This window comes from Danio rerio, chromosome 12 (genome assembly GCF_049306965.1).
Source record: "Danio rerio strain Tuebingen ecotype United States chromosome 12, GRCz12tu, whole genome shotgun sequence".
Taxonomy (NCBI): Eukaryota; Metazoa; Chordata; class Actinopteri; order Cypriniformes; family Danionidae; genus Danio; species Danio rerio.
The window spans coordinates 1762501-1787500 of NC_133187.1; the positions used below are offsets into that span (position 1 = coordinate 1762501).

Consider the following 25000-nt stretch of genomic DNA (forward strand, 5'->3'; position numbering starts at 1 on the left):
ATCTAGTGCCCTTAAAAGTGTTGTGTGCTGAATTAAACGCAGCACGCATGCTTCTGGGTTTCCTCAGAGTGTGTTAAAGGCTGGTTTGTGTGGGAGAGCAGATGATCCGCAGTGCTCCGCATTTATCCTGTGGGATCGGGACGCTCTCGGGATCCTGATCTCCGGCCTGTTGGAGGAGCGTGTGGGGTCTCGCCGTGTGCTCCGAGAAACAGTACACGCAGGTCTCAGTGGCCCGCGGCCGGTCCTGAGGATGATGATGATGATGGTGCACGCTGCCCTCCTCCTGAGACACTTCATCAGACCCAGCCACCAGAGAATCTGCAGGAAACATCTCTGATTATTATTACGTGACCTGTTTATAACAGATTTGAGGTGAGTGGCTTGAGTGAGGAGGTATTTAAAAGCTCATTTAAAGCAGGAAACTTGTGTAAGGGAATAAACAGATATACATTTAATTAAGTGATGATACAAGAGTCTCTGTCCTGCCTGCATTTATGAGCAACAAAAGTCCATGTAGTGAATAAGCTCATGTGGTGTCCACTTCATTTCAATTTCCTTCTGCTTAGTCTTTGATTTAATAGAGGTCCCCACAGTGCAATGAACTGCCAACTATTCCAGCATATGTTTTATGCAGTGGATGCCTATCCAGCTGCAACCCAGCACTGGGAAACACACTCATCCACGACGGCCAATTTAGTAGATCAGTTCCCCTATAGCGCATGTGTTTGGACTGTGGGGGAATCCGGAGCACCCGGAGGAAACCCATGCCAACACGGGGAGAACATGCAAACTCCACACAGAAATACCAATTGACCCTGCCGGGACTCGAACCAGTGACCTTCTTGCTGTGAGGTCACAGTGCTAACCACTGAGCCTCCAGATTGTGGATTTCTCTACTTGGACTTTTTCTGTCAAGGGTTGACAGAAGTTTTTTCACTGAAGTAAACTGATTTTTCCTCCAGATTGTCTGATGAAGCATCTCGGGAGTCAGAACAGGCCGTTATCATATGTTCAGCAGGGTTTATCTACTCGCATCATTATCTGGTGTAAAGAAACTGTACATTAACAATATAACACAATGCATGATGTAATATAAGGTCTGTCCTGATCCAGGTTTGATCCTTTCTTTCACTGATCCTCTTTCTTTCATCCTTGCTTTCTTTGTTTCTTTCTTTCTTTTTCATCTTTTCTTTCACTTTCTTTTATCCTTTCTTTTTCTTTTATTTTTTTCTTGCTTTGTCTTCCATTTTTTCTTTTTCCTTGTTTTTCACTTTCTTTTATCCTTACTTTTAGTTTTTTCTCTTTCACTTTTTTCTTTCTTTCATCCCTTTACTTTCTTTTACTGATCCTCTTTCTTTGATCCTTTCTTTCTTTCTGTCTTTCACTTTTTTCATCCTTTCTTTCTTTGATTGTTTCTTTCACTTTCTTTATTTTATCCTTACGTTTTCTTGTTTTCTCTTTTCTTTTTCATCCTGTCCTTTATTCTTTCTTTCACTTTCTTACTTTTTTTATCGTCTTTCACTTTCTTTGATTCTCTTTCTTTCATGCTGCCTTTCTCTTTTTTCTTTCGCTTTTATCCTTTTTTTAACTTTTTCTTTGATGTTTGTTTCTTTTATCCTTTCGTTCTTTTTTCTCTTCTTTCTTTCATCCTGCCTTTCTTTCTTTTTCACTTTTTCATCCTTTCACCTTTTCTTTGATCGTTTTTTACATTCTTTATTTTTCCTCTCTCACTTTTTTTCTTTTATTCTTATTCTATCCTTTCTTTCATCCTTCTTTTCTTTCCTTCTTTCTTTGATCACTTCTTTCTTTTTCTTTGTCTTTTTCTTTCTTTCTTTCATTCTTTTTTGCTTTTTCTTTGATAGTTTTTCATTTTCTTTTATCCGTTCTTTCATCCTTTCTTTCACTTTCTTCCTTTTTTGATCGTTTTTCACTTTCTTTCCTCTTTCTTTCATCCTACCTTTCTCCTTCTTCATTTCTTTCATTTTATTTTACTTTCTTAATTTTCTTTTATCGTTTTCACTTTCGTTTATCCTTTCTTTTACTTTTTTCTTTCATCTTTTCACTTTCTTTCGTCCTTTATTCCTTTCACCTTTTCTTTGATCTTTTTTTACTTTATCCTTCCTTTCTCTTTCACCTTTTTCTTTCTTTTATCCTTTTTCTATCACTTTCTTTGATCCTTTCTTTCACTTTATTTATTTGGTCTTTTCCTTCACTTTCGTTCTTTTATTCTTTCTCTTTCGCTTTTTCTTTTTCTTTCTCTCTTTCATACATTTATTTATTTATCTTTATTACATTTCTTTTTTTCGTTAATGCTATATTAGTAAGATTGCTCCATCATTGACCTGACCTTCAGATGTCTGTTGTTTGTGCTCGTCTGGGATCTGTGTGTGTTTGTTTCTCCTCATCAGCAGCGTCAGCACAGCAGCACTCAAGCTGAACATGAGCACCGTCACACACACACCGAGCAGCGCGTACAGCAGCAGCGGAGAGCCGCTCACAGTGCGCCCTCTGCCGGTCACCAGCGGGTCTGAGGAACGAAACACAGCACAGCACAATCACGTGGACGAAGTAACTTAGCATAAAGAATCACATTGACAGGGTAGCAGTACAGCCGACTCTTACTAAACACTCCGAAATCAGGAGGATATACTGGGCTACTCTCACCGAACAGCGTCGTGACAAGTTCTTTCATTACCAAACAGTATATAACTGAACTGACACTGTTTTGATTGATAATCTTCTATGTGAAGCTGCTTTGACACAATCTACACTGTAAAAGCGCTATAGAAATAAAGATGAGTTGAATTGAATTATATTCCCAACAACTGCATCAGATAGGATACTAGGCTGTTTTTTCAAGGCATCTATATTTTATATTATGTAATATATATATATATATATATATATATATATATATATATATATATATATATATATATATATATATATATATCCACACATACACACACACCCACCAGGCACTTTATTAGGTACACCTACAGAGAATGGTCTGAAATAGAGCAAATATGCAGTGAGCGGCAGTTCTGTGGGCGCAAATGCCTTGATGTTAGAGGTCAGAGGAGAATGGCCAGACTGGTTCCAGCTGATAGAAAGGCAACAGTAACTCAAATAAGCACTCGTTACAACCGAGCTCTGCAGAAGAGCATCTCTGAACACACAACACGTCCAACCTTGAGGCGGATGGGCTACAGCAGCAGAAGAGCACACCGGGTGCCGCTCCTGTCAGCTAAGAACAGGAAACTGAGGCTACAATTCACACAGACTCACCAAAACTGGACAATAGAAGATTGGAGAAACGTTGCCTGCTCTGATGAGTCTCCATGCTCGGCTCACAATTTGGCCTCAACAACATGAAAGCATGGATCATCCTGCCTTGTATCGACTGGCATCATGGATGTGCAGCCGACAAATCTGCAGCAACTGTGTGATGCCATCATGTCAACATGGAGCAAAATCTCTGAGGAATATTTTCAGCAGCTTGTTGAATCTCTGCCACAAAGGATTAAGACAGTCCTGAAGGCAAAAGGGGGTCCAACCCGATACTAGTAAGGTGTACCTAATAAAGTGGCCATGTGTGTATGTATGTATATATATATATAATTTTATTCACCCATTTATTTATGCTTTTGAATTGCATTATGGGACTTTTTTAATTTCCTTTTTAACATTTTCATTAGTTTTTAGTCTTTCCCTGTTTCAAGGTCATTCTCTCTATTTTATTATTTTAATCACAGCTGCACTGTAAAAACAATCTTTCATCCAACTTTTAACCTTGAAATGTTTGAAAAAGTGACTTTTAATAACATTTTGAATAGTTTAAGAGTTCTGTTGTTGTTGTTGTTGTTGTTGTTGTTATGAGAAAGCATTAATGTAAGACCATTATCTATGTTTATTTACTCTATTATATTGAACTGTAAAACATTCGGTGAAGAATTTTGTAGACTTTCCCCACTGAACTATTTTAATTACTACTTATTGTTTATTAATTATTTATAGTTTACATCTGATTTTTATTTTTTTATTTTTTGCTGCAATAGTCAGAATTACTCGGTGAACAGAAATTACCTCAGTCTTGTTTATTCATTCATTCATTCATTCATTTTCTTTTCAGCTTAGTCCCTTTATTAATCTGGTGTCACCACAGCAGAATGAACCGCCAACTTATCCAGCATATGTTTTACACAGCGGATGACCTTCGAGCTGCAGCCCTTCATTGGCAAACACCCATACACACTCACTCACACACACACTCATACACTACAGACAATTTAGCTTACCCAATTCCCCTATAGCGCATGTGTTTGGACTTGTGGGGGGAAACCGGTGGAAACCCACACAAACATGGGGAGAACATGCAAACTCCACACAGAAATGCCCACTGACCCATGCAGCCTGGGTTCAAAAAAGCGGTCTTCTTGCTGTGAGGCGAATGTGCTACCCACTGCACATCAATAATGTGATAGTGTGATCTGTTAAAGAGAGCACATGTAGTGTGTCGTGACTCACCGCTGCAGATGTGTTCACAGGCCGGCGTGTGAGTCCCGCACAGATCAGAACACTGCAGACATTTCTTCAGCAGCGCATCATAAAACTGACCCGACACCGCTCTGCATCTCCACACCTCTGAAAACACACAGCACAACTCACAAGCTGTTGCAGAAAGATCAAGATTCTGTAACGTCAATCAAAAAGGGGGGAAAACGCAGTAAATATAAATAATGTAATGTGTGTTTATATAGCGCATTTATCTGTTCATACACCCAAAGCGCTTCACAATCATGACGGGGGGGGGGGGGGGGGGGGTCTCTCCACACCACCAGCAGTGTGCAGCTCGAATTGGATGATGCACCGGCAGCCACAGGACTAAGTGCTTCACCACACTCCAGCTATAGGTGGAGTGGAGAGACGGTGATAGAGCCAATTTGGTGGATGGGGATGATTTGGAGGTCATGATGGGTAAGGGCTGATGAAGGGGGTTTGGCCAGGACATTACACCCCTACTCTTTATCAGAAGTGCCATGAGAGTTTTAATGAGCACAGAGAGTCAGGAGGTCATAAATGTACTAAAAATAAAGTAAAAGTACACGTTTTAAAAACTACTTAACGTACAAGAAAAAGTAAACACGTACTGTGAAGTAGTCACTGCAGGATTAAGGAAAAAAACAGTAAAATTACTCACACCCAATAAATTTACACTATATACACTGTTCAAAGTACAATTCCTGAGAAATAAATCACTCAGTTTAAGCAGGGGTGACCAGCCATGTTCCTGGAGATCTGCAGTCCTGCAGCTTTCAAGCCTCAGACCAGCCCACCTCAGTTCACGACTGACTATATTAAAATAAGGTCATTTCCCATTCAGTTTCTAATGACACGATCACGTCTTTTTAAAGGACACAGCTGCTTTAGAACTTCAGATGTTTTTCAAAAATATGAGAACGTTAAAGGGTGGCTAAATCTTCAACACTATTCTTTAAAACATCACAGTGCGCTTTCCTGCAATATCTAAATATATTCTGTGCAGAACTCTTTATAGATATCCAGTCCTTTGTAAAGGTGGTCAAACAAAAAATAAAAATAAAATATGTACACCTACATAAGTAACTCAAACAGTACTATATGTCTTAACACTAAAAATGAAAAAATAAATAAGTTATTTACTCAGGTTAGATTTGAACTCAGGTCAGCGGCTTCAAGACGTAACGTGCTGACCACTGCACCACAAATTTCTGCGTCTGGAATTATATTGATCGCTTAATCTGTTTCTTCCCTCTTTAGATTTCTAATCAAGTTATGTCAGATTTATGCACATTATTAATGTAGTTAATCATCTGATTTTCGTTGAGCAGGTTCATATTAATGATTGGAATTATATTCACTAAGGTGCTTTTATTTATTTTTTTATTTATTTATTTTTTGCAAAAAACAGTTGACAAGTTTGTAGCAATATTTTTTTACAAAACAGAATATGAATTACATTGTCAAAGAAAAGAGATACGAGAGAGAAAGAATAAAGAACATGATATAAACTTGAGGAAAGACATTTAAGAGTCAAGAACAGTACATAAATTAAAGTCATTACGAAATGAAATAGTTCTGTTTGCTTTCTTATTTTTAGATAATGAAATTAATTGTATATAATGACTAATTTAAAAAAAAAAAAAAAACCCAGGAAAATATGGTTTAGTATTAGTAAATTTGCATTTGTGGATATGGAATTTACAAAGAAAATAAATTAAATTTATTACAAAACAAGCATTTCTCTTAGTAGGGGCAGATTCATAATAACCAAAAGTAATTTCTTTAAAAGTAACAGAAACATCTTGTTGTATATTATCATTAATAAATAATCCAAAATGTTTCCAAAATCGTGCAACATAATTACACTCCCTAAACAAATGAAAAACAGTTTCAGTATGAAATTGACAAAATGAACATTTTACATCAATATTAGAATTAAACTTTTTCAAAAATGGTTTGATAGGATAAAATTTGTTGATCAATTTAAAAGACACTTCTTTGACCTTGTTGGTGAGAAAATATTTTTGATGCAAAGACCATATTTTTTCCCATATCAAATCTCTATAGATATTAATCCAATAAGAGATTACAGGGGACAATGCAGCAACTTCTTCAATAAAAAGACATCTAATTTTGTAATTTTATCTTTTTTTGTTTGAAAAACAAATTTTACCTACAAACGTTTCTGTCGGATCAGAAAGGTACACTTTTTTAGGAGGGAGATGAATGCTACTTTTAAAGCGCATGGTAATTCCTGATGTTATTATTCACTAAGGTGCTGCTGATTCGGGTCGAGTGATAATTACGTCATCATTACCCTGCAGGCTGCATTTTGCTTACAGGGCTGGGAGAAAATAGACAAAAAGAGCAAAGCTGCGGCAAAGTAATGAATAAAAAGAGTGAGGCTATGGTCAAAAAAATTTATAAATAAAAAAAGTGCGAGTGCCTCGCGGTCAAAAAAACAGACCAACCCACCGGGAATTCTCCCGGTCCTCCCGATTAGCCAATCAGAGCCTGGTCGCAGCCCATATCAGACACACCTGCCTGTAATCATCCAGTGAAGTCCATGAGCTCCTAGTTAATTGGTTCAGGTGTGTTTGAGCGGAGTTGGAACTCTCTCGGAAGGCAGATCTCCAGGACTAGGGTTGAGCACCTCTGAGTTACACTCATGTGAGTATTTGTCATTCTTTACTTTACACCACTGTCCGTCACTTACCGCAGTATTCAGCGCACTGTTTGTGAGGCTCGGGCTCCGCGCAGCGAAGATCGCAGGACACACACTTTATCAGCAGCCGGTCCATAAACTGTCCATCCGCACAGGTGTGTGTCATCCTTTAACACACACACACACACTGTTTCACCACAGTGAACACACCAGCACAACACACTCTTTTAACACAGTGAATGAGTCACAGATGACTAACAGGGTCAGTGATTGACTCAAACTTCTGCTATTAATGAAACAAACCTCTAAGTGTTAATAATTGGACAGTTAAGTTTAATGTTTCATGGTTATTGTCAGTGAAATGTGGATTTCTTGTTGAGCTGGATGGTTAATCAACTTGCAGAGGCAATAAAATGGGTTATTTATGGGTTCCTCATATTTGGGAAACATTTCAGTAGCTTTGACAATCAGGGATGCATATTAAAATGAAATTAAACTAAACCATATATGATACCACATGTGCATATATATGTGTATATATATATATATATATATATATATATATATATATATATATATATATATATATATATATATATATATATATATATATATATATATATATATTTTTTTTATTTCTCTTTGCTATTTGGCCTTATTGTAACCTATTTAGAATAAAAAAAGTATCATCTTTGGATGTGATGTACTTTTAGAGAAAATGATGTCCATTATGTGAACTCGTGGTCCCAATTTACATAAAACACTTTTTCCTTGCTGTTTTTTGAATGCATATTTAACAAATATTTTTGAAAATGTTTTGACTATCAGAGAGTCAAAACAACTTTTTTTTTTTTTTTTTTTTTTTTTACTATTTTGGACAGTTAAAATAGTGTTTGGGACATTTCATATGCTGCAAAACAGTTGCAGGATGACTCTGTGTGTCTGTAACAAAATATAAAGCATTCAACGTATTTTAAACGGCCACTTAAGAGCTTATATATATATATATATATATATATATATATATATATATATATATATATATATATATATATATATATATATATATATATATACAAACACACACACACACAGTTGAAGTCAGAATTATTCGCCCCCCCCCTTTTTTTTTTTTTTTTTTTTTTTTTTTTTTTTATAAAAAAAAAATTATTTCTTGTTCTTTTTTTTTTTTAAATATTTCCCAAATGATGTTGAACAGATTCAGGGAATTTTCACAGTATGTCTGATATTTTTTCTTCTGGAGAAAGTCTGATTTGTTTTATTTCGCCTAGAATGAAAGAAGTTTTTGATTTTTTTTTTAACACCATTTTCAGGACAAAATTATTAGCCTCTTTAAGCTATTATTTTCCTGATAGTCTTCAGAACAAACCATCATTATACAATAACTTACCTAATTATCCTAACCTGCCTAGTTAACCTAATTAACCTAGTGAAGCCTTTAAATGTCACTTGAAGCTGTATAGAAGTGTCATGAAGAATATCTATTATCTGTCATCATAAATCAGTTATTAGAGATGAGTTACTAAAACTTATGTTGAGAAATGTGTTGCAGAAATATCTGATCTATGTTAAACAGAATTGGGGGAAAAATAGTAGTATATTATTAATAAACCAAAAGCTGATATAACAATGTAAAAAATATTAAATTTAAAAAAAAATGCCCAAACACCAAAAACGAATACTGAAATATACAAATAAAGTTTCATTTATAATGTTTTATAATATATTGTAATAATTTGTTTTTATATAATTTATTTATCCTTTGATTTAGTTGACGGACACTGAATGAAGAACAGAAAATATTGAGTGTGATGATTTAAATTATATACATTTTTATAAGCACATTCTGCTTTACACTGTAAGCCGAACATGAGCAACACACAGATCTGTATTAACCATTTAAAACAGCTCGTACATGTCCTGAATAATCTCCATATTATAAACATCTTAATGTTCAAACTCTGGCTAGTTTCTTGTAAAATGAGAGACAGTAATTGACAAGAATGAGCTCTTACCTCCAGTCAGAGTGAAGACATGAGCCGTCTGGAAACTGCGCGAGTTGTTGAGTTTAGTCTTGTTTGTGTGTGATTTGACTAAAACCACACTCTCGGTCTCAGGAGATGCTGCTGCTGCTTTTGTCAAGCACATCTCATTTTAACTACTAAACAGTTGCAGCAGTGATGAATATGAAGAAGAGACGCACAAATGAAGATTGACGCTGAGCAGATTAAAGAGTTCTTAAAGATGAAGCTAATTCTGCATTGAAAACATGTTGGGTTAAATATGGACATTAGTTCCAGTTTGCATGTGTCCTCCGGGTGCTCTGGTTTCCCCCACAGCCCAAACACTTGCGCTATAGGGCAATTGATTAACTAAATTGTATGTAGTGTGTGTGGGTGTTTCCCAGTACTGGGTTGCAGCTGGAGGGGTATCCTCTGCATAAAACATATGTTGGAATAATTGGCGGTTCATTCCACTGTGGAGGCCCCTGATAAATAAGTGACTAAGCCGAAGGAAAATGAATACATTTAAATGACTTTTTCAACCCAGCTGTTGGGTTTGTCCATATTTGATCCAGTGTTGGGTTTAAAATGACCCGGCATTTAAATTTGCTAATTGCATCTAAACTCAAGGTGTTGTTGTTTGCCTAGAAAACATCTACCGGCTCTGCCGAGTGAATTCACAAGCTTTGTGTCCTCCAGAACCTCAGGTTTTGCTAATGAACTACACTTTATTTAATAAAAAAAAAAAACACTTTAACCCAACAGTTTTTAGAACATATTTAATACAAAATATTTGGTCGTTTTGGTTTATTATTATTATTATTATTATTATTATTATTATTATTATTATTATTATTATTACTACACTCTAGAAATGCTGGGTTGTCGTAACCCAATATTGGTTATCCAATACTGAGCAGACGCACAACGTCATAAGACATTATTATTATTAGGTTGGATTTAGGTCGTGAGCATCTAGGACAATGTTATTCTGACCTCCAATAATGACGACAAATGACGTTGATATTTGGTTGATTTTAGGTTGTTAGAAAGTGACCAAAATTCAACATGGAGCCAACATCTTAAACCAACGTCATATTGATGTCAAATACTGACATTTATTCATCGGGTATGACAACCAAAATCCAACGTCTAATAGACGTCATAGTGGAAACGTCCACACAACGTCAAGCTGTAACCTCATTAGACGTTGATATTTGGTTGATTCTAGGTTGCATTGGAGAGTAACCAAAACGCAAAGTCTGTCATTGGACATTGTCACCTGTTATGTCAGCCTGGCCTCAGGTTCTGACGTCAACCTGGTTTTCATTTCCAATCAAAATGCTACGTCTCATGACATTGGGGTACAACGTCAATCTGATGTCATGTTGATGTCTTGTGTTTGCTGAGTATTAATAATAGTTAATTAAATTCAAATGACTTTATGACCCAAAAGCTGGGTTTGTACATTTTTAAAAAATCTAATATTGGTTTAACAATTGGTTTAGCAAGTATTTTTTGTGTAATAATAATAATATACCAACTAATAGAAATATAGAAATATTCTGTATTAAATATGTATATTCTAATATATTCTGTATTAAATACTGGTTCAACACAGCATTTGATTAGAAAAATGCTGGTTTAATCCAAAATATTAAATAGTTTTTTGTGTGCAATGCTATTACTGGGTTGTCACAACTCATTGTTGGGTGAATTATGAATAAGTCATACATTTTGTTTAATAAAGTAAATAAAATCTATTAATTTTTATAAACGTATTTGACTATAACATTGGGTTACAACAACCAAATAAGCAAATTTGTGTGCATTTTTTATTTTTTTTTATTTTAATCCGTTCTTACCTTTTAGGTAATGTAGGGTTGCTTATATGGGTAAAGTGTCCTACTCGAGGGGCCTCAGGGCTTTGGGCCGCTTTTCTTCGCTTGGATATTTATTTGGGGTCAGTAGGATTTTTTAAATGTTTTAAATAAAAACGCAATAAAAATTGTGAAATTTTATTGCACTATTAAATAACTTTAATTAATTACAGTGATTTGTATCATGAATTTTCAGCTTTAGTCTTCAGAATCACTAATCTCTAATATTAATTATTATTATTTTATTATTATTATTAAAATTATTATTGTTATTATTATTATCGTTGTTGTTGCAGTTTATTATTATTAATAATAATATTATCGTTGTTGTTGCAGTTTATTATTATGATTATTATTATTATTATTTTATTATTATTATAATTATTATTATTATTATCGTTGTTGCTGTTGTTTATTATTATTATTAAAATTATCGTTGTTGTTGCAGTTTATTATTATGATTATTATTATTATTATTGTTATTATTATTATTATTATCGTTGTTGTTGCTGTTGTTTATTATTATTATTAAAATTATCGTTGTTGTTGCAGTTTATTATTATGATTATTATTATTATTGTTATTATTATTATTATCGTTGTTGTTGCTGTTGTTTATTATTATTGTTGTTATTACTGTTGTTAGTGGTAATAGTAATAAAAGTCGTCAATGACGAGAGTAATTTATTTTGAAATTATATAGGTGTGAACAAACATTACTGGATCACATTTTACAAAGAAATCAAAGTCAAATTTTTTGTTTGGTTGTTTGTGTGTGAAATGTTTTGCCGATCTGAATTTTCCGAGGTTTCGAGCACCACTAAATCATGCAAAGTGTTTGCGTTTTGTTGCGCGGCATCTATAGACGCGCAGTAATGGCCGATGTTTCCAGCTGAGCGCTCTCGTGACTCCACTAAATGACTCGAGGAGCATAAATGTAGACGCGTTTTCCTCGGGGGAACCATCGCTCAAGTTTTCTATCAAAAGATGAATATTTTACCGCGTGTCACCGACTTTTCCCGCCACAGTGACACAAAATCGCCACAGTTTGCTCAATCGCAGAGTCATGCTGGCGTGCACGAGCCGAAACCGATGAAAACCAGCCGAGCGCGTCCCCGCAGCTGCAGCGCCGCTAATAGACCTCTAATAGTAGTTGTGTGTTTCGTAGAGCACCTACAGAAACTATTATTAGTGTGTGTGTTAGAGAGAGAGAGAGAGAGGATGACAGTGCACTGGGAGTCAGCGCCCAGTGAAGCTGAACACGCACACACACACACAGATGCACAGGAAGTCATATCACACACGCACACCTGTGACTCCTCGTCTGTTTTCATTGTGTGTCAGTCAGAGAAATCATCCTGCACACGAGAAATGAGTGATCGAGATAGTAAAGTTATTAATCTTATGGTTAGCACTGTTGCATCACGGCAAGACGTGCAGTTTGCATGTTCTCCCCGTGTTGGCGTGGGTTTCCCCCACAGTCCAAACACAAGCACTAGGGGAATTGAAGAACTATGGCCGTAGTGAATGAGTGTGCATTTCCCAGTACTGGGTTGCAGCTGGAAGGGCGTCCACTGTGTAAAATGTATGCAATAATTGGCGGTTCATTCCACAGTGGCAACCCATGATTTATCAGGGACTAAGCTGCAGGAAATTGAATGAAAGTCATGACATATTTTTATGTCAGTCATCACTTATTAATAAGTTCAGCCTTATTTTATTAAGCTAAAGCAGTTTTAAGTTAGTTTAATGTAATTAAAGCTAAAATGACCGATAAGGATAATTTAATTCAACTTAAAAAATTCAGGTCAACAGTTTTTCTTAGACGTAATTATATTTTAAAATGCACTTAAAATTGATGCTCATTCATACAACATAAATAGTGAATTAGAAATGCGTGTCATCAGTTTCTATAAAGCCACACAAACACAAGTCAGTGTTCACACATCAGCGTTTATTAATAATATTCGTAGATGAATGTAATGCACTTCATTCTGCTCAACAACACTGAAAGAGGTCGGCAGGTCACGCGTTTCTCCACAGTCGTCAATTATTACAGGTCATGAGCATGATGTATTTCATATACAAGCCAAACAGATCCAAAGAGCTCAGTTCAGCAGGTTTTGAATGTGAAATAAAGCTGGACTGGACGGCAGAGGGAGACATCGTGCAACAATAAGACTGAAGGAAAGCGCGGGGGAATCTGATGTCTCATTATATACAGTAAATCTGACTCGATTCAAGCGATTTAAAATTCTGGCAACCTGTAGATTATTTTAAAGACATAAATTATAAAGGAAATAGTTAATTTAGATTAAAACTGAGGGTCATTATTTATTTGTTTATTACTTTTTGTATTTGTTTGTTTAGATTATTTATTGTATTTTATTATTATTATTATTTTACTTTTGTATGTAGAGTTTGCATATTTTATCTTTTATTAATTGTTCTATAAATGTTTGTCGAACTACTTTTCTCACTGGTGTACATTGGGATTGATTTTTATCATGTTGTAAACATTTTTTTTTAATCCAGACACGTTGAAACACAAATGCATACATATAACTAATTATGCAGTTATTAATATGCAATCATACACTGTTAAATAAAAAAAAAAAAAAAATGCTGGATTCCACACAATTCCCTCATGCTATCCCAACACAAATCGATTAACTTCATTGTTTTTGCAAATTTAAGTGGGATGAACATCAAACAATTCAATTGAGCTGAATCATCACAATTCTTGAATTTTTTTTTGGGACAATTTAAATAAGTTGTTTGAACAACCAGCATATTTATTTATTTTATTTATTTATTTATTATTAAGTGTTAAAATTATTAAACTGCAGTTGCATCTCACGAATAACATCTTATAGTTTGGCTAAGTTGCAAAAGCACTTTGCATTTAAAGGCTTTGTTTATTAACAATGAAAACAAATTAAACTTATGCAGTCTTTATAAATCTCAGTAATATTAATATCAATATTTAATATGCACTAAAATTAAAAGTTGTATAATATTAGTTAATATGACCAAACAATAAAATGCACTGGATGCATTAAATTATTAATTGAATTAAATCCACTTAAATCGGCTTATAATAGTGTAAAACAGTAAGTTAGCAATATAATTTAATATGGTTTTACCAAACAGATTAACATGTTGACTTATTGATCATATAAATTAAAGCAGTACAATATAAATAGAACCTTTTATCAATATTCTGCTTCATATATGCATTAACTAATGTTAACAAATCAGAAATAAATGACCAATACACTGCAAAAATGCTTTTTAAATAAGTTTTTGTCTTGTTTCTAGTCTAAATATTAAATCAAGACAATATATTGTATTGTTTTAGAACATTACGAGTCGAAAATTGAAATTAAACTGACTTAAATTTGCTTAAAGTGAAATATTAAGTTAGAAACATGATTAATTAAGGTTAATGTGTTTTACAAACATATTCTGACTTATTGAGTTTATTATTTGTACAGTACAATATAGATAAAATCTTGTATTAATATTCTGGTTTATATATGGAACTAACTTAGGTTATTAAATGAGAGATTTACATGATTAATAACCTGCAAAAAAGGATTTTCTTACGAGTTTTGGCCCTTTTTCTTGCCCAAATATATATATATATATATATATATATATATATATATATATATATATATATATATATATATATATATATATATATATATATATATATATATATATATATATATATATATATATATAAAAACATTTATGATCATTTTCTAGACAAATACACTATATTGAGTAACTTTTAGAAATAAGTCAAAATTAAGTGAGTTTTTGCTTAAAACAAGCAAAATAATTAAGTTTTTGTTGCAAAATAAGATTATTTTACTTCAATTGCAGAATATATCGCCTGTTTTAATGGGAAAAATCACAAGTTAACATTTCTGAGCTAAACTATACATTTGTTTACATAAAAACTTAATTTTGACATTTCTAAACTCACACTTGTAGATATTCAGACTAAAAACAATGCAACAACTCTAAGTAAGATGAATTTTCACTGTGCAAACCTCATGTTTCTAACTTATTTTGTGTTATACAAGCAGTTTAAGTCAGTTTATTGTCATTTTAAGTAAAAAGTAAAGTCCTCCTAAGCCAGGGATGTCCAAACTCAGTCCTGGAGGGCCGATATCCTGCATATTTCAGTTCCAACCCCAATTAAACACACCTGAACCAGCTAATCAAGCTCTTTAGGTATAATACAAACTTCCAAGGAGGTGTTGAAGAAAGTTGTAGCTAAAATATGCAGGACGCCGGCCCTCCAGAACCGAGTTTGGACACCTCTGTCTTAAGCCATGTGTTAACATTAGTTAATGGATTAACTATCATAAACAGCAGTTTTATAGAGGTTGAAATAGCCTTAAGGTTAATATGTGTTCATGTGCATGCTATTTTACTAACATTATACAGCGTTTGATATGAACTTCAACCAAGTTTAATAAATCCTATTAAAAGTAAAGTATTTCTTCTAGTTAAGTTCATGTTAACTAATGCAGCGAACACCACTGAAACCTTCCTGTAAAGTGTTATCGCTCTAATAAAATGTGTTTTCAGCTTAAAGAGAAGCGGTGGCTTTGTACAATTTAATTAAAACACATTCAGGCTTTCTCCACACCGGCAGCGGTCGAAGAATCATTTAATTAGAGCCGAGGATTATTCTGCTTGAGTGCATTGCCATAAATTGGGTCCTGGAAATAAATAAGTGGGCCAGAATTGAGCTGTAGGAGGTTATAGGAACCGAGGGAGCGACAGACGCACGTCAACACTTTGCTATATACTGAAGGAAAAAGAGAAACACGAGCTTCATTTTAGAAGAAGGTGAGGATGAGTCAGTCTTCATCACACATCTTAGATGTGTCGTGTTAAAATAATGCGAATGCTTTTTCAGACGTGACGTTTAAGACTAAAGCAATGATCCGGATACATTTAGAAATGCCTTTTTCTATATATAATTTAATAATATAGGTTTAAGTTATGATTAACTTATTAGATATAATTAGATAACAATCATTTATAATAAGCTGCTTAATGTTGCTCCTAAAATTTAAGACTGATTTATAGGTCTGCGTGGAGTGCATGCTTGTCTACCCTCCCGTTTTTCCTGGGATTCTCCCGTATTTTACAGTTCTATCCAGCTATCATCCTGTGCATGTCACATTTAGACTAGGAGCACTAGCAGTGGGTGGGGCTTATATCACAAGTTTGTTAGGAGACCTCCAAGTGGTCGGGGCGTATATCGCAAGTACATTTGGAGGACTCCAAGAGGGGCTTGCTCTGTGGTAGGTTGGGTTAAGGCTAGAAGGGTTACTGGTGCAGCTACTGAGCATGTGCTCAATATGATGTCATATTTGTCTGTTAATAAAACGCATTAGCCTATTCTAAGGGGTAGTGGTTTGGGTTAGGTTTAGATGTTAATAAAACACATTTGGTTACTATAAAGCAAGGGTGTCAAACTCAATTCCTGGAGGGCCGAAGCCCTGCACAGTTTAGTTCCAACCCTGCTCCAACACACTTACCTGTAGGTTTCAAACAAGCCTGCAGGACTCAATTAGTTTGATCAGGTGTGTTTAATTAGGGTTGGAACTTTACTCTGCAGAGCTGCGGCCCTCCAGGAACTGAGTTTGACACCTGTGCTATAAAGGGTAGGTTTAGGGATGGGATAGGTGTAGATATCAAAACACAATAGGCTAGACTTATCAGTCATGCACAAGACATTAAATAAACCAATCAAAAGTCCCAGGATGTTTGTTAAGCCCACTTGGAGTTTAAGTCCCACCCATGTGGAGCTGACTCTTTATACTGAACTCCTGGGTTAAGCTTGAACGCGTCCTAATTCAGTATTGGCACCTTGTGGACAAAATGAGTAGTGCAAGTACAATTCAACATCAAATCAAGACGGATGTACAGTAGTCTATACATGCTGTTAAGATCAAGAAATGTGCATCACATGCACTGCACATGTACACTAGTGTCACATTAAAACTGAAGTACACTTTGGGCTTTAAGGATCAGTAACTTCCTGAAAATTTACCTCCTTTTCATCGAACATGTTTCACCTAGAAATTTAATCCTCCACTTGGTCCAAACATGTTTGAGTATCTTCCATTTAACACAAAGGTAGATATGTTGAAGAATGTTGGAAAGCAGCAGCCATTGACTTGCATAGTATTTCTGTTCCTACTATGGGTGTGACTATAGCAGCTGCTTTCCAACATCCTTCAGAATTTCTTGTTGCGCTCAACAACAGAAACTAATTAAGTGTTACAGTGAGAATTTTTATTTGTAACTTTTTTATTTTTGGCTGAACTATCACTTTAATTGCTTTCTTTAGTCAAAAATAAATAAATAAATAAATAAATAAAAAGGATTTTTGAGGAAAGCATGCATGCTATTTCTCCATAAAGTGGACTTTAACGGTGCCCTTAATTTCTAAAATGCAGATTCAAATAAGGCTCCCAAGGAGGAATAAGGGTCTTATTTAAAGAAACTAGATTAAACTAACATTTTTAACATTGCTTAACCACAAAAGCTTGCATCCCAGAGCTAGTGCCGTACATGTTTTGGTAGTTAAAAGTACTTATTTTGGTTTTAATTCTATGAAAACTGATCGTTTCTCTATAACCCAGCAGGCACACGACGTCACACAGACGTAAAATTGACGTTGGACTCCAATGTCAAACTATTTGAATTTTGGTTGTATATGAAAATCGGGTTGATGTCAGAACCCAACGTCAAAATGATTACACAACATAAAACCAAGCACAGATAAACGTCTACTGATGTTCAGGGGAGTAGCGGACATTTTAAAAGTGTGTGGGGGGGACAGCTGTAGGCCTATGAGATCCAAGATTTTATGTTCATAATTATTAATCACCCGTTTCTTAATGGTCTTACTCTTAAAGTGAGGGGGATGTATTCCCCCCCCCTTGCTACGCCCCTGCTGATGTTAGACTTAGACATTGTATTGATGTCATATCATGATGTTCAGCTGATGTTGGATTTTGTTTATTGCCACAGCCTAAAACCAACCAAAAATCAACGCCAACTAACTTCGGTAATTGACGTCAGTAAATTGACGTTAATTTTTGTTCTCCTGTTGTCAACCAAAATAGAACTAAAGATCAACGTCATATCACATTGGGCTCTATTTTAAGGATCTAGGTGCAAAGTCTAAAGCGCATGGCACATGGCATGTTCTCTTAATGAGTTCTGGGTGTGTTTTGAGCATAACCTGCATTAAACCAATCAGAGTCTCGTCTCTCATTCCCTTTAAGAGTCAGTTGTGTCGCTCCATGGTGTATTTGCTATTTACATGGCGACTTTGAGTGTAAAAACTGAATGCTTCACTAGTGAGAAAACGGTTAAACAGAGCATCTGCAGCACGAGGATAAAGAACGAGCCTCCTCCATTCAGCCACTACTTTCTCTACTCCTTTACTTTGGTGGAGTGAGGAAACTGTGGAAGCTCACTCCACTGAACACATCCATTTAGTTTATTTTAAGCGCAAAGATTTGATCCAAAACCATTTCTAAATTCAGCTCTAATCTTCATTATTATTGTTCATTAATTCCTTTGCTGAATTGTGCTCCATTATATCCAAACTCACGTCTTGTTGTTATGCCCCATATGCTGATGCAGACGTCTCCAAAACCCCACAGCTGGACACATCTACACTTGTTTTTAATAAAAAAATATATAAATATGCATATAATACTACTAATAATATTTTAGCAATGCAAATTATCATTATTTACTATGAAAACAATTTGATTAAAAACATGAAAATTAGGGTTGAAAATTAGCAGCAAATCACGCCAAACATATCTTGCACCTTATTTCGCTGGGTGTACGATGGGGCCCAATGTGTTCCTACTGGGAATTTATTACTTTGAGTAAATCTCTTGTAACTTGGAACCGTTAAGTTGACTTAATCTTTAAACATCCACAGTTCATTAACTTAATTTTAAGGAGACTTGTTTACTCTTATTTTAAAAGCACAGTTTACTTAAACAATCCTATTCCTCAGCAGGAGTGTTCCTGAACGTCCACTATATGGAGAAATCCAGGACCGTTTTCCTCAAACCTTCAATTCCTTTGGACTGAATGGATGACAAGGTGGTGAGTAAATTATCAAGATTGTTTTAAAGTGAACTAATCCTTAAAGCACACACACACACACACACACACACACACACTGCTGCCTGATGGTCGAAGGCACACAGAACTGAACTCAAAATACATGACAAACACTGATAATCAGTCATCAATACTGCAAAACTAGAAACAAACAAAATCCAGGCATGAACTCAATCACCTTAAACTGTAACATCACTTTTTTTTTTTTTTGGCCCTTAGAAATCAGACTACAGTAAACAAGTTCATCCTGAACCGTTTTAGCCCTTCGCAAATGATCAAAAACCCCTCAAAACGGGATAGAGCTGAATATGTTCTGCTGATGCCAGCTCTGTATTTACATATTATACATAAACATGGCGTTTTATTTACAAGCGTACAATAGTGGGTGAACCGATCGTACATTCAGGTGGAGGGTTTATTGTTAAAGCTCTATGAATGAACGCACACGGCTTCATCTCTCATTCTGCGTCTTTTTGAGTGATTATTTTAAGGCACTTGCTGCGTCGTTTAGTTTGTCCTCGGAGCGATGTGAGTGATTCATTGTCACTATGAAGCAGTCTATGTGACTGGACGCATTGATCACTATTATGGATAAAGGCTGTACATCTTTCGTTTTGTAATGAGGTATATATTCAACACGTTGAGAAGATGTTCTTGTTTGAATACTTGTCTTGTAATAATAAATGAACCATATGGCCTCATTATTATGACCGAGGCGAGTAAACAACATCAGCAATGAAGGTGGTTTTGCATCTCATTTGCCAGCTCATGAATATTAATGAAGTACAGCCATTTGTTTACTTCAACAACAATTAGAAGATGATAACAGTTTTAAATAAGTCAATTTCTAATAAAAAAAATAGGTAACACTTTTTATAGTTTGTTTATATTATTTAAACTATCACGAAGCAATATTCTGCAGCATTGATTAAATTTATGCAATGGCAGTTTTAACAACATTTTGTATGTGTATGTATGTGTGTATGTATGTTTTTGTATATATATGTATATATATGTGTATATATGTGTGTGTATATATATATATATATATATATGTGTGTGTGTATGTATGTGTGATATATATATGTATGTATGTATGTGTGTATGTGTGTATGTGTGTATGTGTGTATGTATATGTATGTATATGTATGTGTATATATATGTATGTATATGTATGTGTATATATATGTATGTATATGTATGTGTATATATATATGTGTATATATATGTGTATATATATATATATATATATATATATATATATATATATATATATATATATATATATATATATATATATATATATATATATATATATATATATATATATATTATATTTTTATCTGAAGCTTTGTAAAACGCAATAAACTATTGAAGCTTGTTCCTTCCATTTGAGTAAAAAAAAAAGTTGATTGCAGCTTTTTATCTCAAATTTTTGACTCAGTTTTCTGAAAACAAAAAATAAATGTGCAATTACCATAAAGTATCAACTTTGGGGTTCAAATTGCGTAATATTATTAATCTTGAAATTTTGAGGTGAAAAAAAGAGATGCTAACTTAAAAATGTGTTATTTTTAACTACAAATTGTGAAATATTAAGATTAAAAGTCCTAGAATTTTCTTTTTTTTCTTTTTTTTTTTTTACAGTCCTTGGCAGCAACAAGTTTCCATAATGAACTAACATGAACAAATAATAAACAATTTGATTGGATTTTAATCTAACATTCCAGCCTGATCTCACGAGAAAACGTAAGTATTTTACGTTTTGCCAGTTTAGTGGCTAATTTGTACGAGTTCAGTCGTACGAATTGGTACGATTTTAAAAAGGAGGCGTGGCACCTGACCCAACCCTAACCCCAACCATCATTGGGGGATAATCAAATCGTACTAAATTGTACGAATTAGATCGTACGAATTCATATGAATTAGCCACTAAATGAAAAAGTTACGAATTGCCGTGAGATTGTTGAACATTCGCAACGATGCTTATAAAAAATATATTACTTCTTTTTTTTTTTGTTCATTAGTAATGCATTAAAGCTGCCTTTCCAATGTCGTGATACGCTCCCTTGTTGCAGTTGCACAGAAATATCAGTGATTGCTGTGTTTATTTATTTTTTCTTGCGTCTTAGATCTTCCAGTGTGTCTGACGAAAAAATAAAATTCTTGCAAGAAAATTCAAAAACTTGCAATTACCAGAAATAAAATCGAAATTTTGGGGTTAAAATTGCGTAGTATTTTAACTTTTGCAATTCTAAATGGAAAAAGTCACGATAACAAGATGTTGACTCAATTGTGTGACAAAATTAAGATAAAACATCTTAAAATGGTATTTTTACAGTCCTTGGCAGCAGCAAATTTCCATAATGAACATAAGCAATTTGATTGGATTTTAACCTAACATTCGCAATAATGCTTAAAAAATATAATAGTCTTATTTTTTTATTTCACGTCCAGCAATGCATTATAGCCGCCTTTCCACTGCACACATTCGAACACGACTTCTGGAAAACGCCCCCTTGTGGCAGTCACATGGACTTTTCAGTGATGTCGTGCCCCATAGGAGAGAAGCTGATTCTTGCAGTGTCCGAAATAAAGGCCCGTGCCTAAAAGCAAGTGCCTTTATTCTCAGTTTTTTCAAAAAATAGGATAAAGACCCAGACTATTTCTTATTTCGTGCACACAGACCTGCTTGGACATCACTGGAATACATCACATGCGATCGCAGACGGTCTCGTCGCAGGAGTTCAAATATTTCAACATATCCGCAGCTCAAATCGCATCTGAATGGGAACTCCACAGACTGCTCTCCATTGGAAATGAATGACTTCCGGTCTGTCGCTTGTCGTGTGCAGTGGAAAGGCGGATTAACTATTAATGATAGCCTATTGGGACATGCTATTGATTAAAAAAAAAAAAAAACTATCTAAAAAGCACAACTCACAATTGATTCCTATAGAACTCAGATTTATAATGTTATTAAGGTAACAATCTTTTAAAAAGCACAAAAACACACACATATCTGCATAAAATATTGAATTTATATCATACTTAAATTTAATATCTTTTTTTTTTCTCAGTGCATGAATCGTGTTTTATCATGTGACGCTGTGTAAATGGATATCTGGCCAAAATGAGGCAGCCTACACCATTTTTAATGCCTGGAAAATGTTGATTAGGCAGCTTTGCTAAGTTTTGTAACAGAGCTCAACTTTCTCTCCTCCCCCACTGCACTGAACACTATGTCAAGTATGTTTGCTCTACCAAAATAAAACTCTACTGGGAACCCGAGGAGAAATAATACGAGGGAAGATTCTTAAATGTAAACAAGATATAAGCAGACGGCGACCATCGTTCACTAAATAAACAGCAAATAAATAGGCCACAGAAATGTACATCTATTTTTTTTTTTTTACTTTCAGGAATATTCATTGATGCCCGTTTAAAAATATCCTGTCAAAAGTATCACTCACTAATCTTGCATTCAACATCACACACACGCATACACAAAAGCCTTGAATAATAATATTAAGAGGCTTTTAACAAGCATATCTTGGCCTTGTTTTTTTTCAACAGAAGGCTTGAGACTAAAATAATGTTTACCTAATGAGGGCCATGATCTTGAATTGGCACTAAAGAGAAGTTTGGCACTGAAGTGAATGAATAAACACACAATATTGACACCAATTAAGAGTTATTTACAGTAAATGACATTCGGATCCTCATCGCTTACAATGGACCGATCAGAAACCCAAACTGACATGAGCAATTCCAGCGTTCTGGATGTGACATTTGAGGTAAAATCTCAAAATATTAACTCAGAGAGAGCATATGTTAATGATATATTGAAAGATCTGTTTATATTTTCCACAACAACTTGCCACAGAGTAGGGTTGCAAGGTTTAGGCAATACTATGGCTCTGAAATACTGCTGTTGCCTCTGTAGTTTGGAAACGGTAGTATGATCATTGTGTTCTAATAGATAATGTTGCATGTGGAACAGAAGAGTCACAGTATATACAAATAAAACACAACATCTGTACAAATAAGTACATATAATTTCTCAATAATAAGGGAATTATGAATTAAATTCAAGTATTGTAACATTTTAAAATAAAGTATTTGTGACCGTTTGCTTTATTTTGTAGATTTGTGTCTACAGTAGTGCGATACTATTCGGTATTTTGATACTTCAGCTGGTATAGTATCGTGGTATTGTGACACCTCTACCACTGGGGATCAGAAAAATATCAATCTGTAACATATTAGGGTTGTTACGATACTGGAATTCGGTACCTGTCGGTACTGAAATATTAAATTTGTCCATTTACCGCTAGCATTTGCAAGTAGGTATCACTGAGACCTCCAAGTTGGTTGGGTGACCTCCAAGCTGGATGGATTTGATCACAAGATTTGTGAACTAAAACCTGTAAAGGCATTTTTACTTTCTACTTAGAGCTGCACGATTCTGGCTAAAACTCTCGCATTTTTTTTTTCGTTTGTTGCTTAAAATAAAGATCACGATTTTCTCACCATTCTGTAGATGTAAAATAAAGGTATGGTAAAAACAAACATATGGCACAGCATCGATTAATAATATTATGTGTAGGTCTACTGGTTTCTATAAATAATTCTATTCTACTTATAATGATTCTGATGTTGAATTATGATGTTTGAGATATATGCTTGCAATCTGTCATATTAGACAACTCACTGGTAAATTCAAACATTTGTCATTATCAGATTATATTCAACAATATATATGCTGGAGTAGTTATAGTGACATTGTAAACATTTATTTTCATGCACAACTGTGGGTTCACTATGAAAGAACACATATCAAATGCTTGTCGTAATCATAACTCTATAATGTGATATGATCATTTAAATGAAGTGCACACTTTCGGTTTCATTTTGACTGCTAAGTGTTGTTCATACTTCGCACGCGGCTCCCAAACGATCCCTCTGTGTCACAAACTCAATATTATTTACAACTGTGTTACCTGTTACTCGCAACATATGCAGGTTCTGTTCACTAAAGTAGACGCGCGTGCGCCTGTCACTAAGTAGAGCGCGCGCGCGCCCTCTCTGTGATAACAGCTCACGCCACGTGTGATTTCCCAATCGCGAAAACATCATTGTATTAAAACAAAAATGACATTTTTAGGTGAATTATACCTTGTAAATACAGCATGTGACTCAATCAACATCATTTAGAGGTGTCAATGTCAATGAGCAACGTGTGTGAAACAATGAAAAGACTCGTGCAGCCGCCTTTTCTTCTCTCCTGAACTTGAAAATATGATTGGCAGAATCGTAGAAACGCTGGATTAAGATCGTCTACATCAGGGGTGTCAAACTCCATTCCTGGAGGGCCGAAGCCCTGCACAGTTTAGTTCCAACCCTGCTCCCACACACACTTACCTGTAGGTTTCAAACAAGCCTGAAGGACTCAATTAGTTTGATCAGGTGTGTTAAATTAGGGTTGGAACTAAATTGTGCAGAGCTGTGGCCCTCCAGGAACTGAGTTTGACACCTGTGGTCTAGGGGGTCGAATAGAGATCGCGATCTTTTTACGATTAATTGTGCAGCTCTATTTCTACTAATAAGCACTGCCCACTAAATTGTGTATTAAACTGAGTGCATGCTACAGTAATAGAGAGAATTTTCAATGAATGCCACAGCTATAGCGAGCTCCCA

The 25000-nt window shown here is 34.8% G+C and overlaps 3 protein-coding genes across 18 annotated transcripts in view; 1 reads left to right on the plus strand and 2 right to left on the minus strand.

Moving 5' to 3' along the window:
• The window catches only part of tnfrsf13b (TNF receptor superfamily member 13B), an 11397-nt gene extending 1794 nt beyond the window's left edge, over window positions 1-9603 (minus strand). The window contains exons 1-5 of one of the 2 annotated variants that reach the window (XM_073918047.1): window positions 9244-9603; window positions 7259-7374; window positions 4528-4644; window positions 2348-2527; window positions 1-318 (exon numbers count right to left, since the gene is read on the minus strand). The exon at window positions 1-318 is cut by the window's left edge and continues 1794 nt beyond it. In XM_073918047.1, coding sequence (XP_073774148.1) covers window positions 74-318; window positions 2348-2527; window positions 4528-4644; window positions 7259-7373 — 657 coding nt within the window. In that variant the 5' untranslated portion in view covers window position 7374; window positions 9244-9603 and the 3' untranslated portion in view covers window positions 1-73. Of the gene's footprint in view, window positions 319-2347; window positions 2528-4527; window positions 4645-7258; window positions 7410-9243 lie in introns of those variants that run through there. The other variant, XM_017358495.4, reaches the window with a different exon arrangement.
• The window catches only part of slc39a11 (solute carrier family 39 member 11), a 224005-nt gene continuing 206103 nt past the window's right edge, over window positions 7099-25000 (plus strand). For 2 of the 15 annotated variants that reach the window (XM_073918031.1, XM_073918041.1), the window contains exons 1-2: window positions 7099-7362; window positions 19191-19282. The gene's annotated coding sequence lies outside the window, so the exon portion shown is untranslated. The remainder of the gene's footprint in view (window positions 7363-19190; window positions 19283-25000) is intronic. The other 13 variants (XM_073918029.1, XM_073918043.1, XM_073918032.1 and 10 more) reach the window with 8 other exon arrangements.
• sstr2a (somatostatin receptor 2a) overlaps window positions 20917-25000 on the minus strand; it is a 10594-nt gene continuing 6510 nt past the window's right edge. The window contains exon 2 of the mRNA XM_005170121.6: window positions 20917-25000. This exon is cut by the window's right edge and continues 1413 nt beyond it. The gene's annotated coding sequence lies outside the window, so the exon portion shown is untranslated.